We start from the raw sequence: 15,129 nt of genomic DNA on the forward strand, positions 1-15,129 counted from the left end.
CCATCTTTACATCCCTGAGAGTGAGTCTAGGTCACAATAAACGCTCAATAAATGGTTATGGACTGACCGAGTAAATACATGGTTGATGAGTATATTACTATGTCCTGTGATGATTTACCTACTCTTAGGATGGGAGAGAGCAAACATCTATAGCCATGGCCACAGCTACTTCTCTCTCTCACGTGTGCGCGCTCTCTATCTCTCTGTCTATTTCTACCTCCATCTCTCTATCTCTACCTCTTTCTCTGTCTTTATTTCTTTCTCTATGTCTTTCTCTATCTATCTGCATCTGTATCTGCATATATCTATACCCATGTTGAGACCTAGAAGTATATCTGGATAGGTATATATAGGTCTAAATGTAGATAAATATGTAGATAAGTAGATAAATAAATAGATGCGTGTCCATACATAGGCATCTCTGGAACTGTGCCAGGCACTATGTGTATGTTATTTAGTTTAATTTTCACAGCAGTATTGGGGAAAGTGAATTTCCCTGCATTTACTGATGTGGAAACTGAGACAAAAGAAGCTGAGTTGCTTGTCCAAGGTTGCACGTTAGTTAGAACACAGCGGCCAGCACAGCTTGGTGGGGCCACCAAGTGGGGGCTCTTCTGACAGCTTCTCCCCCCCCTTCCTGCATTAGCCTCCTGCATTAGCCAGACCACTGAGTGGATCCGAGTCCTGAGAAATTCTCTGTGAAAATTCTCCACACCTGATATTGCTCCTGGAGACCTGGTGCAATGAGGCTCACAGCTGACTTGTCAACCTTGACAGACAGACAGCATTTGCTAAAATCCCAGCTGGAAGAAGAAAACAGGTTATATAATGTGCTGACTACATTTCTAAGCAGCGATCTAATTAAAATAGGTCAACAGCACAATTCTGATTAAAGAATGCAGTACGAAAAGTGTGTCTACTGGAATGAATCAAGAATAAATGAAGGGAATGAAGATTTATTGCAGAGAGAGAGAGAGAGAGAGAGAGAGAGAGAGAGAGAGAGAGAGAGAGACAAAGAGAGAGAGAGACAGAGAGAGAGACAGAGAGAGAGACAGACAGAGAGAGAGAGAGAGAGAGAGAGAGAGAGAGAGAGAGAGAGAGAGACTATTCAAAGAAGAAGGTCTGATGTTAGAGAGTTATTTGAAGCCATGGGTATCTGCTGGCAGATTCATATTAAAAAGGTTCTGAGGATAAAAAAAATAAATAGCACTACTTTTCCCTAAAGGTTGAAAGAGCAGTTAAGAGTAAAGCAATTCCTATTTGGTAAAATGAAAGTACAAGATCCATTTCACATAAGACCCAGAGAAAGACGAGTCTGGTTTGTCATAGAGTCACATGGGTTGCGTGTTGGAAATTGAAGGCTCCTCTTGACCCCGAGAGAGGCTTTCCCCAGCGGAAGCAGGTGGAGATGGGCCAACCCCTAAAGAAGCAGCACTGTAGGAGGGTTTACCCAGGAGGCACATTCACGTAGGCCATACAAGAGGATTCTAAAAATCCAAGTAGTGTTTATTGTTCACTTCCCCTTTTCCAGACCTCATGCTAGATGCTTTCAAGTGCATAGTTTCATTTACATAACTCATATTAACAACCCTATCAGGTAAGCATCATTATCCCAATTTTAAGTAAACTGAAGCTCAGAAAAGTTGGTGGTTACTTATGGTAGACTCCGAAGATTGCCACCTCTAAATCCTGAAACCTGTGCATGTCCCCTAATACGGCAGAAGAGGACTTTGAAACCATGATTAGTTGGGGATCTTGAGAAGGGGAGATTATCCTGTGTTATTGGGCTGGGCCTGAAATGTACTCGTGAGCGTCCTTCTAAGAGGGAATGAGAGGGACATGTGACCACAGGAGAAGACGATGTGATGACTGAAGCAAGAGGCCACGTGCTGGCTTTGAAAGGGGAGGAGGGGACCAGGAGCCAAGGGGTACAGGACTGTGCAGCTCTAGAAGCTGGAGGAGTCAAGACAACAGATTTCAGCCCTTCTGACAGAGGGCAAATAATAGACCTAAGACACCACTTTAAAAGCTAGTGCCAGAGCCAGGGCTCAAACCAGAATTTTAAACTTGTTCAGACCTCTTTCTCCTGCTTATGTGCCAATTAAGGATGCCACTGATTCAGATGAATCACTTCTCTTCCTCTGGCTATCGTCTCTCTCTGCAGTAGCATCCGCTCCAGCTCAGTTCATTTCATGATAAGCTCTGAAGTCGGAACAGAGCCTCAGAAGGAACCAACAAACCCGTGTAGGCCTGTTCCAGATGAGCAGGAAGACCTGACAAAGCTTGTTACAAGGAGTGCAAGCCAGGCTCTGTCACGCATGGTTGTGTGGCCTTGAACAAGTTAATTGACTTCTCTGGGCCTCAGTGTCCTCATCTGTACATCGGGGATGATTTCAATTGCTCTGCCAATTTCAGGGGCTTGTTGTGAAAACGCTTGTGGAGATCCCTGGGCAGTTGAAGCCTCCAGATTTTTCCATGGCTCTTCCCTCTGCCAGGGATGCCTGCCCTTCCACTTGGCACACACTAGACACCCCCCAGACCCCACTCACATGTCTCCCCTGGGGCAGAACTAATCAGCCCCTTCTTGCACCCTGCGGCATGTCATTCTTCCTTTGATTACAGCCCTTTCCATGTCCCAGTCATAGGTGCTTCTCACACATGACAGAGTGCTTGCTTATAGCGGGTGGTCCGTGATTCACGGAGAAGCAGTATTCATCAGATGCTGCGTTCCAGACCTCGGCTGTGCTCCACGTAGTTGCTGAAGAGCGAGCTGAAATGCCTGGGCAGGGATCAGATTCCTCATCTGTCAATCAGCGGAGGAATCAGAGCACACTCTTCAGGGAGAGCGGTACATGATGGGCCTTCTCCTGGGGGTCAGGTGACTCTCGATGGGACCCACATGGACGGCGGTGCCTGCGGGAAATGTCGCTCATCCCCACACAAGGCCGCATCAGGGACGGACTGTGGTATTACCAGCGGAATTCTGTCAGCAGGTGGACTACACACAGTGCACTGCTCAGGGAGGCCACCATCTGGGGACACAGAACGGGCAGGTTCTTGCTGGTAAAAACCTACAAAATGCAGAGACGATTCTCTGATGCTGTTTCCTGAGAGGCAGGGGTCAGACTGCGGGCAGCGTGGAGGACTCGTTAGGAGACAGCAAGTGATGCTGGGATAAGAATGAGGGTTCTGGCGTCAGAGGGGCCTGGGTTAGGGCTGGTCCATTCTCTCCCCTCCGTCTCCTTCCCTCCCTCCCCAACATTCATGAGTCCCTACTCAGTGTTGGTCATAAGTACCAAGTTCTTGCTCCCCAGAGGGCTTACCCTCTAGGAGAAGAACTCAAATAACAAGCATGTAAGAAACAATACAATAACTCCAGATGGAGGTCACTACTACGAAGAAAGCAGGACAAGGGGGAAACAGACATGCAAAGCCGCGCTGTGTGTTGAGTCCCAGCTCTGCCCCTTACCAGCCATGTGCCCTCGGGCACATGTCTTCCCCTCTTTGCGTTCACAGAATAAGAACAAACATACACATTTCCAAGGGCGGTTGTGGAGATCACAAGGGATAATGTATATTATGTCAAGTGCACCGCGTGACAAGTCGGCACTATATCAACAGCCGTTATTAGTAATATTAATGCAGATGAGTTTATCTATGAGGTGAGGTTAGTCGTCCTGAGAAGATTATGCTTATGGAAGTTTACTTTTCAAACAGGATGGAGTCAGCCATGCAGACAGGGAGGAAGTATTTGCGACTCCCCTCCCCGCTGCACTGCAAATGTCAGAGATTTGACTTCACTTAAAACACAGTAGGTTAAGGGGTCGGACACTTGCATAAAAACTTTCCTATTTTTTTCTTTTTCCCTTCCACATCATTGCTGTAGAACACTTCTGTTGCACTCCGCTATTTTTCTTCTGTACATCCTTTCAAGGTATTAGCTAAGAATCCAGACCACCTGGTATGTAAAAGTTAAAGCAAAACAACATCTTTAAACGCCAGAGAAGCTGGTCTTGTTTCCAGAAAGTGCCAGGTGATCAGAAATATGTGGGATTTCACGTGGAAGTGCTGATTACATCTGAAATCTGAAACACGAGACCTAGGGAAAGGCTTCATGAGCCAGGAGAGGCCAGACCTGGCTCCTTGGAGGAGGCTGGAGACTTCCTCCTGCCAACGGGGGTCTTGTTTCCACCAGCTTCTCCCACTGCCCAGGCTTTTACAGCCAACATGAAAGCATCTGCCTACCTCCCTCAGATGGTTAAATTATGAAATGTACTGAAAAGTACAGAGCATGCTAAAAAATAGAAAGCCCTGCATCCAGATATTTTCTTCATAAATTATTAAAAAGTAAAAGAAATACAAAATGGAAGCCCCTCCATTCAATTCTCCTTTTCTCCCAAGGTTATCCGGATCCAAAAATTGTGCACAGCTTATCAAACCTCGTTTTTTAGGTTTTGGCTATACATATATAGCTCCATAAACAATCCATATATTTGCTTTGTGTATAATAAAGCATTTACATACGTTTGTAGGGATTCATACATGGCTCTTTTTGTAATTTTCTTTTCTCATTCACCATGATGTTGATGAAATGCCTTGTTCATTCATTTTAATTGTTGAGGGAGTGATTTCATTTCACAGGCACATCACAATTTATCCATTTATCTGTTGATGGATTGGTGTGTTCTTTCCTTTCTTTCATTCTTTCTTTTCACTTGTTGTTGCAAAGGATGCTGGCTTCTCCACCCTGGGCATGAAGGCTGCTGCTCACTTGCCTGGTTCCCCGCAGGGCACTCTGACCAGCGGAGTAGCAGCTCTGTGCAGTGTCTCGCCTTCAACACTAGCAGATATTATCCAACCGCTTTCCTAAGTGATTTCCCTAAGTTACATCGCCGACAGTGATTGTGCAAGTTCTCGTTTCTCCACAGTCTACAATTATTAGGTCGTTACTAGTCTGCTGAGTGGGAAACATATCTCCTTGTTTTATAGTTTCAATTCTCTGATTTCTGGTAGGGTGTGTCCCTTTCCAGATGCCCACTTGGCAAAGTCGCCCTGGTTGGGGTTTTATTACATGCAGCCAAACGTCATTGCTAAGGGAGGGGCATTTTTGACACGTTAACTGGCTTGCCAGGAAACACCTTGGGACTCAGAAAGAGGGAACTGGGCGAGGAAGTAAAGAACAGAGGAGGGGGTGTCTCAAAGGACAAACTACATCAGCTTCGCGGTTTTGCCCAGGGATCGAAGTAATCTTCCAATACAATTTAATACTTAATTGTCCTAAATCAAGCTTAACAAAACCATGCCGCCCAAATTTGGATCATTTCTACTTCCCAACCACTCTTCTCTATGTGGGATGCTCGAAGGAACTCTCTGAGCTCAGGCATCTTGCCCAAGACTTCTCGAGAGCCAGTCTGGATTTAGGAACCTCTATGCAATTCAATCGTAAAAATATTTATCAAGTGCCTGCCACAAACAACTCACTGTGTTTCCATCCAATGCAATGGATTCCCCTTCAAGGGCCAATTAACAAAGTGATTAGAGAAAGAACAGATGTGTCAGTATCCACCTTTCTTTCCCGAGGGTCCCCACACTTCAATAGGTGACAATTTCTTCTCTGCTCCTCCCCAGCCAGAGCTGACCTTAAAGCCCCCCCAACTGAGTCACAGGAGAGGTCCCAGACTGTAGCTTTCTGCCCTGACCACCTGGCCACATCTTAGCCTGAGACCCCCTCCAGGTGCCATCCTGCCTCTCTCTGCACATCATCAGGAGAGCTCCTGCCATCGATTTCAACTGCATTTGGGCATTAAAAACACACAGATGGCATTGTGGTTCCAGGCTAATTGCAGCATATTTATCTGATAAGCGGTTCTCATTATGTGCTCATCAAACGATTATGGAAACAAGGGATGGCTCCATTCTTGTGACTGTCAGGTCTGGTTAATAAAAATGGTGGCGGGGGAACCTAAAGAGAGGACAATCGCTAAGCTGAGAGTGGCCTTGGGACCAGGAGGCAGGAGGTAAAAAGGAAGGTGTACTTGCAGGCAATGGGTTAGGACGGCTCCAGGCCCGACTGGCTGAGCCTGCCCCAGAGAAGTTCTCGGTCTACTCAGGCCAGGTCCAAACCCACGGCAGGGCAGAGTGCCTGCCAGTCTCTGGCCTGTCCTCCCCTTGCACTTGGTGTTCTGCTATAGTGACCGTCCTCAGATGGGCTTTGCTCTTGGGCCCTGGGGCACTGCACTGTGTGGAGTGGTTCCCACAGCTCCCTGGGCTTCACCCCATGGGGCCCGAAACAGTCTAGAGGGTAAGGACATAGGCTGAAGACAGACGACGCAGGTCTGATCCCAGGTCCACTAGCTACTAGCCATTGCCTTACACGGATGGCCTGACCCCTCAGTTTGCATAGTAGGAAAACAGGAATCGCGGTGGTACTTGATGCATGTGGCTCCCGGGAGGACGTGATGAGATGCTGCATGCAGAGCCCGTCTCCTGGGGCCTGAAGCCACACAAGCTCTCAGTCAATGTCAGCTCCATCACGGTCACAGCTGTGGAGCCAGGTTTTGCCAGGTAACTTCTTTGTTGACTGGTAAGTTCCATGAGAGCAGAGACACTGATCACAGACTATCCCAATACCACGCACATAAGCTACTTAATGAACTTGTGTTGAATGAGTACATTGGGATAAAGTCTTTGAGGCCAGTGAGGCCGGGTGAAAAAAAAACCATAGATTCAAAAACAATATCATAGATTCTGTTGCCTTCCTTAATTATCCGAGGAAACTGAGCCTTGGAGAGGTTGGATGGCACACGGAGGGTTTCATGGCTGGGGACTGTTGGTTCTGAAGCTCATTCACTCATTTGTTTATTCATGGGTTCATCCACCTTTGGCATGTGCTCTGGTCTCTGTCCTCAGGCAGCCCCCTCCTAAAGGGGGTCCAGACCTCCATTGCACATGTGACAAGTCCACAGGGGGTGGGGAAGGGGCATACATAATGTAACTGGAACACTGAGACTGAGGGGGAGATTCCAACATCTGGACATTTTATATAAATGGAATCAGACAACATGTGGCCTTTGTGAATGGCCTCTTTGGTCCGGCATAATGTTTTCAGGGACCATCCATGGTGTCGCATGCATCAGCATTTCATTCTTTTTTAGGATCGGATAATCGTCCATTGTGTGGAGAGACCACATTTACTTGTCTATTCATTCATCAGTTGATAAACATTTGGATTCTTTCCACCTTTTCACTATTATGAACAACACTGCTACAAATAATAATGGTGTATGAGTTTATGTGTTGGCACATTTTCATTTCTCTTGGGTGTGCATGTAGGAGCAAATTGCTGGGGAAAATATTAACTCTGTTTCTTTCTTGAAGGAACTGCCAGGCATTTTCGCAAAGTGGCTGCACCATTTTGCTTTCTCTCCAGCAGTGTATGAAGGTTCCGTTTTCTCCACATCCTTGCCAACACTTGTTATTATCTGACTTTCCGATCCAGCCATCCTAGCGAGTGTGAAGTGGCATCTCACTGAGGTATTGGTCTGCATATTCCCAAGGACTAATGACATTGAGCATCTTTTCACGTGCTTATTGACCATTTGTATATCTTTGGAGAAAAGTTTATATAGGTCCTTTACCCATTTTTGATTGGGTTATTTGTCTTTTCATCAGGGAACTGCAAGAGCTCTTTATGTGCTTGATTTAATGTTCATTCAATTTGATAATCAGTGAGGTTGGCCATTTTCCACGCATGTAGTTACTGGTTGCAGGAAGTGATGGATTTAGATGGCAGCATGATAGGGAGGATATCTTAGGCAACACCAAGAGCAAAAGTGAAGCTGTCAATGTGGGCATCACAGAGAAATACTCATGCAATGATTCCTTCATCTAAGAAAATTCGTGACCATATTTCCTCTTCCAAGGACTATATTACGACAGAAAACAATGCACATGACAGAAAGAGCCTCTGTCTTCATAAAACAGACAGCCTGAGGGGCTGAGATTCATAAACAATCAGTGTTGTGAATTGGGAGATGTGCCATGCTAGAAACAAACGGGACACAGAGTTAGGCAACACTGCAGAGGGTTCTCATTTCAAAAGTGAGCCAGGTTGGGTACCCCAAAGCTGAGCCCGAGAGGAGCATTTGTATTACCAAGTATTCTCAGGGGAATCTGGTGGTGGGGTGAGGAAATGGGTCAGTGGGACAGGGACAGGCAGGAAACCAAGCAAATGAGTGAATTCAAGCAGTGTCCCAAGGAGGGGACAGTGGCTCAATCCACAGGGGGGCTCAGCAGACAGTGTAGGGCAGAATTCTCTGTCTGCGGGGTGTGGGGAACTGGGGCGGCAACCCAGGGAGAGCAGTGAAAGAGAACACGCAGGAACACCCTGGCCTGCATCCTCCCACCCTGACCTGGGGCGGGACGGGGCGGGGGGAGGGAGTCTCCTGTGCCTACTGGAGTTCTTGCAGGAAAGATTCTCAAGTGCATGGGTGCAGCTGAACAGATACGGTTATAAATAAAGTGACAGATACCATAGCAACAGGGGAAGCAAAATAAAATACATCATCTTCTTGCAAAGGCCAGAACCTACGCTATATATACAAGTGAGCGTCTCCTCCCTCTTCCCGTCGCTTTCCTGCACAAACATTTCAGACTTCACATGCAACAGGCCTGTCTCCTCAAACCGATACAGAATTTACACATATCTATTTTTGTGCTCAAGTGTTTAGTTATATAAAGTGTGCCTCTGGCACTGTATATACAGACATGTACTAGACTATAGAGGTACATATTATAAGTCTGCAAAGCACTAAGATATACGGATATGGGTTCTGTGGCAGAGTTATCTTTTCCAAAGATGGCAATAGCAATACCTCCCAACCCATATGTTTGTCTGCAATGAGACCTTGACCCTCCTCTTTTTGACCCAGGGGGTCTATGTCTTCTCCCGCTGAATCAGAACAGGCTTATTACTACTTCACGCAATAGAAAGTGAAGTTATGTGTGTCCCGTGGATAAGTTAGGAAAAGCCAGGCAGCTTCTACCAGTTTCTCTTGGGACACTGGCTCTAGGGGAAGCCAGTCGCATGTAAAATGTCCAGTCACCCTGAGGGGACCATGCTGAGAGACCATGTGTGGGACTTCGATCAAGAGTCTCAGATGACCTTAGCTTTACAACCACACGTGCCAAGGTTCCCGACACATGAGGGGAGCTATGTGCGATGTTTCAACCAGTCAAGTTCCAAGAACGACCCCAGGTGATGCTACTGAGAACAAGCACCCTGTCCAAATTTGGGACCCACTGGATGTATGACACAAAATAAAATGGCTACTGTTAAAACCACTATGTTTGGGGTAGTGACACCTCACTAGATAACTGGAACAGGTACCCGCAGAAATATCAAAATAGCTACCATTTACCAAGCACCCAGCACGTGCCATGCTCTCTGCTTACTCGGGAGATTCAGCAGCACATTTCATGCTCAAGTCAACACCATAAAGGAAGAGGAGAAATCTCTACTTTTTAGGTGAGGAAACTGAGGCTATGGGGGGCGGGGGGTTCAGGAACTTGTCCAAGGTCTCAGGCAAGAGCCGGAACAGGAGCTGGGGCCCCTGGTTGTAGGGTCCTCATTCCTAACCGTCCTGAGATTTGATTGGCAGGTCCTTTTAGCCTTTTCCTAAGCAGACTCATACTTCTTAAACATTTTTCAGAGAAATCAGATTCCATTATGCACACTCCTATGTAACGTGACATTTTCATTTAACATTTTTTCCGAGTCAATATGTACAAATCCATATTATCACTGTAATGGCTGAGGCCCAGGGTGTCAGGTAGATTTACCCCAGTGCATTTAACCAGCCCTCCTAGGGGTGGATATTTATGTTTGTTTGGGTTATGTCTTTCATGTTACAAATAATATTTTGGTGAGCTGCTTCGAACATATGTCTTTGTGCCCTATTATAGTTATTTTCCTAGTACAAATTCCCACACATCAATAAATGGAGCTCTGTAAAGTTAGTGCTTAAATTTCTATAATCACGTATATGAGTTCCTTCCTGTTTATCCTGGCCCTTGACGACATGGAGTTTCTCCATGGTTTTGTGTGTGTGTGTGTGTTAACATAAATAGTATTGTAAAAAATTTACTGGGGTGACATTGGTTAATAAAATTCTATAGGTTTCAGGTGTACAATTCTGTAATACATCATGTATATATCGCATTGTGTGTTCGCTACCCAGCGTCAGTTCTCCTTCCGTCACCATATATTTGACCCCCTTTACCCTCTTCTACCATCCCCCTCCCTCCTTACTCTCTGATAACCATTAAACTATTGTCTGTGTCTGAGTTTTTGTTTGTTTGTTTGTCTTGTTCCTTTGTTGCTTTCAGGTTTATATCCTACATATGAGTGAAGTCATACGGTTCTCGACTTTTTCTGTCTGACTTATTTCGCTTAGCGTGATAATCTCAAGATCCGTCCGTGTTGTAGCAAATGGCAGTGTTTCATCTTTGCTTGTGGCCGAGTAATAGTCCACTGTCTGTATGGACCACATCTTCTCCATTGTTTTAACTTCTGCCATCAGCACCCTTTCAATGTTGGTTGGAACGTCCTGTGGGTTTGGTTTCAGTGTTAGAGTGGAGACCTCATCCTTTGTTCTTTGTAGTGTTAAAACTCGCCTTTCAGGAAAGGCCTCAGGTGAAATGGGTACAGGTCTGAACTCCGAGTCAGAGTGAGATAAGGTTAAATCTCAGCTCTGCCTCCTTTTATTGTGGCCCTAGACAAGTCATTTGACCTTTCTGAGCCAGTTTCCTTATCTGTAAAATGGGGATAAAATAGAAACTTCGCGTAGGACTTGGGTGAAGCTTTTATAGGACGGTGCCAATAAAGCACGTAGCCTCATATATGACACAAAGCTAAATTATTATATAATGTTATATCATGTCAGAGGAACGCCCTTCAACCTTTCAGAGCATAGAGTTTCTCAAGTTGTAGGGATTGAATAAAAAGTGGTCTCTGGGTGTAGAAGCAGGTGGGCCAAGCAGCGGCCCCCGAGGTGCACTTTCCCTGATGTCCCTTCATAATTCCCGATACTCGCTAAGCCACTGTTGGGGTCCGAAGCAGCAATAGCCCATGCCACCGCCTCAGTCTCTAATTGCTTGCAAATTGGAAAATTACAAAATTATATGTGTTTTATTATGGAGACATCAGGGTGTGAGACTGGATACTGGTTGTGTGAGCAACCTGGGCTCCTGACCCATCTCCCTTTGAACTGAACTTGGCCACCCCCAACGGTAGGGTGGGTGGCACAAGAGCATGGGATGCCGGTGGCCCCTCCCTCAGTCTCCCTGGTTGGGTGAGTCTCTGTTCCTCTCTTGGAAAGGGAAACTGAGGAATGAGAGGGCAGCTGGAAGAGGAAGCTTACGGTGACAGGTTCCCTTTGACATTCACAGTGAGGTCTCCCCCACCCTGTCATGGGTGGATGCAGCAGCAGTCTGGGTCTCTGCAATCGGAAGTCATGACTGGGCGCGTGTATCAGTGTGGGAGCGACTGATTCTGAGGGTGTGGGCTGGCTGATCCACCCCTGCCCAGCAGGGCCATTTTAAGGTCTAACCCTCATACATTAGTGCCTCTGTAGCCCACATGGAACTGAGTCACTTTTCCTAGTTTCAGCCCTGGCTTATAGTCCTCACTGAGAAACACAGTCAAAGAAGGAAAAATGTATTCCTCCCACTGTCGACTAAAAAGCCCCTCAACGGAGGCTCTGCCTAGAAGACTCTCCTCGACCAGTGAGCGTCGCCTCATTGGACTTGGCTAAGTCAGAGCCAGCCAGCAACGCCTGAGGAGGACTAGCTAATGTCTGGGTCCAGTGTTATTTAACAGTCATCCGAGCAGCCACCATAGCAAATGCTCCAAACCACAGGTGGACACCCGGCAAATGGAGAGCTTACTGATTTCGCTGGCCATGGCGGAAGCAATGTCTCTGCAGTATGTTGGCTCCTAGTGACAATTGCAGTGCCCATCTCTGAAGGTTCCAGGCAAACCCTTTAATATATGGCACTTAAGGAGCGCAAAAAATAACACCTGTGTATCCTCGGAGTTTGGAACAAATTAAGAAATGACACATAAGAGTCAGAGAAATGGAAATACACTATCACCTCTGTAATGTACTGGCTGCTTGGAGATTGTGATTTAGACGTGCGGCTACAACCTGAGCTTCCGCCCCCCACCACCTCTGCCACGCTGAACGTGGTGGACTGGAGCTTCCAGCCTCTCTGCAGGGGGAGGCGTCTGCTACTTCTCTGAGTTGATCACGTGCAGAAAACACGGGTCTCCTGGGGCTGCCGGGAGGCTCAGTGGCTTCTCCCTCCCTGAGTGCCCTAGTGGAAGGGCTTGGGGTTGGGGAGAGTTAGAAAGATGCCGCCAGTAGAAACTCAGAGAATGGGAGTAAGTGTTCCCAACTTCAGTCCCAAGTGACTGCTGTTCTGTCTTCAATGCTTTAGTTTATGCTGAATAAAACTCCAGTTTTATGCTCAGAACTCAGCTGAGTCACAAAGGAATGTTCCCCAAAGCTCCAAAAAGATAGTAAGTTGAGCAACAGGCAGAGAAACAGAATTCAGGAAGTATATGTAAACTTTCTGACCTACCCACCTGGACTTGCGCTCAAACCGCGGGGCTCCTTTCTCGGGCTGATTCTGCCAGAGAGGTGCGTGCACGCTGGCTCCAAAGCATGGGTACATCTGCCTGGGAACTCGAGAGGATGGAGACACCTGCGGGGGAAAGCAGTCATACAGAACAGGGTTAGAGGTCCGGAGCTCAGAGTCAGGGAGAGCGGGAGTGGGGTCTCATCAGGATGACAACCGGGATGGGAGACGAGTGGGAGAAGGGGTTCAGCCTGATGACTCAAATGTCTGCTGTAGCAGAGGGCTTGCTTCCATTACCAGGACGGACATCATAGTGGGTTTCTGGACTTGTTTAGAGAATCTTTGTTTTATAGGTGAGAAAATGGAGACCTGTAGAGCTAAAGGAAGTTGGCCAAGGTCACACAGCGGCTGAGCTAGGTAGGATTTGAACCCTGACTCCTGACTCCTAAGGCCTCACTCATTAGTAACAGGGTGCATCTTTTGACCAAATCTGGCAAAGCCCCCATGACCCTTCTGTATCATTGCATCACACATTGGGGAGTAGGGACAGCCTTGCTCTCCTGAAATGCCCCAAAATGGACATGCAAATCATCTCCCACCCAGACCCTGAGTAGCATCAGATGCTCTTAAAGAGCACACACATATACACAAATACGCCCCTATGTTTGTAGTAGGTAAGAATCCTTCTGGCATGAGCTAAAAGGGATAAACAAATATATGACAGAGAACATCATCAGTAATGGGAAAACAAATTCTAAGTTGGATTGAAGACGAACAAAATCTTAGAACGGAAAGCAAAACCACTTGAAGAAAATGTCATAAAAACAGCATCCGCCCACTGCTGGCTGTTTCCACTCTGCTTCCCTGTCAGCTCCGGCCAGCTGGTACCTCAGCTCCACCTGCCACAGCTTCCAGGCCCTGTTTGCAATCTGGCAGATTCTCCACTCAGCCCCTCAGCCCTGCACCCAGGAGACTGTAAGTCCTCCACACAGCTCTTCCCTGAGGGACCGTCCTTGTCATTCTGTCTTCAGCTGAAATATCATCTCCTCTGAGTGGACATCACTGCTTGTCCAGAAACATCCTAGGACACTGTGTTCTCCAGAGTTTTTTTGGAGGGGGTTGCCTGGAAGAAGTGGGAATGCCCAGGAGCTAACATAACCCCCCACCCCATGTCAGGTAATTTTTCATTCTGGACACTGTTGCTGAAATAGTATGAATGGGTTGATCTCACACCATTTTCACATACATCCTGATGGGCAGCCCCTGACCCATGATGCACTGACATAGGCTTGGAACTGGTTGAACATTTGTGCTTGTGAGTATTAGCTGCTTCAGTTCAACCCAGAGAGAGAGAGGCTCCACGTGGTCTGCTCCAACTGTGACCCAGCTAGAGGCTCAGAAGACATACTGATTTTTGACCCAGTGTTGAAAGGGACAGATCAGATGTTTGGTGGCAGTTGCAAAATTCTAAAAGACGACATCAGCATGTAATTATAGACTCATTAGCAAGATTACATTTAATAGGGAAATAAGAGGGAAAAGGGGGGGTCAAATACATGGTGATGGAAGAACTGACTCTGGGTGGTGAACTCACAGTGCAATATATAGATGATGTATTATAGAATTGTACACCTGAAATCTATATAATTTTACTAACCAATGTCACCCGAATAAATACAATAAAACATTTTTAAAATAGGGAAATACGGGTAACCCAATGTGCTGAATTATTAGAGGCACAAAAAAATCAATGGCACAGGTAAGGGGGCAGAGGAGACCTGGTTTTACAGCAACTCAAATGTGAAGTATTTGAGAAAAATTAAAAATCTTAGAGGTTGGACACATGTTTTTCAAAAATTTAAGTAATGTACATCTCTACCAGCCTTAGGACTTTTGACCTAGTAATCCATTTCCAGAACATTCTCCTAAGTAAATAATAATAGACCTTGACAGAGATATATGCATATAAAAGTATTAAATTAGTGCAGCATTAAAGTAGTGAAAAACAGAAATAATCTTAATTTCTAATCATTTAAATATTCAGTGGGATAGCATGCATTCATTAAATGTCATATTTGCAAAGCATTTAATGCCAGAGCATAATCTTTCCATTTTACAATGCTGTCTAACTCGAGTTGTAGCTCTAATGACAATATTTCGGTTTCGTGGGAAAACTGTGGGGAAAATTAAGGGGTAAATCACACCAGTGAGTCAATCACTTTCTCAGCCTCTGCATGAGATCAAACACTGAAGCGTCCTCATGTCTCTGAAGGAGGTGAGGTGAGGAAAGGGCATTTGGGGGTAAATGGAGTTTTGGATCAAGCCTCTGCCACCTGGACAGGATATCATCTGTCTCACATAAATGGTGGACCAACCACACCATTTCCATAGTCAGTGGCCCCCCCAGGGAAAAAGATGCTCTGTCTGAGGCATCATCTCTTGATAGGTAGTCCTCAAATCTCCACACTGTAGAAATCACTGAAGAAGCCG

The 15,129-nt window shown here is 46.2% G+C and overlaps 1 protein-coding gene across 3 annotated transcripts in view; it reads right to left on the reverse strand.

Moving 5' to 3' along the window:
• The window catches only part of LOC148757826 (uncharacterized), a 279,544-nt gene that overhangs the window by 38,644 nt on the left and 225,771 nt on the right, over window positions 1–15,129 (reverse strand). For all 3 annotated transcript variants that reach the window (XM_088798938.1, XM_088798939.1, XM_088798940.1), the window contains one exon: window positions 12,647–12,765. In XM_088798938.1, coding sequence (XP_088655064.1) covers window positions 12,647–12,765 — 119 coding nt within the window. The remainder of the gene's footprint in view (window positions 1–12,646; window positions 12,766–15,129) is intronic.

Source organism: Rhinolophus sinicus, chromosome 6 (assembly GCF_057876585.1).
Source record: "Rhinolophus sinicus isolate RSI-liver-muscle chromosome 6, RSI-T2T, whole genome shotgun sequence".
Taxonomy (NCBI): domain Eukaryota; kingdom Metazoa; phylum Chordata; class Mammalia; order Chiroptera; family Rhinolophidae; genus Rhinolophus; species Rhinolophus sinicus.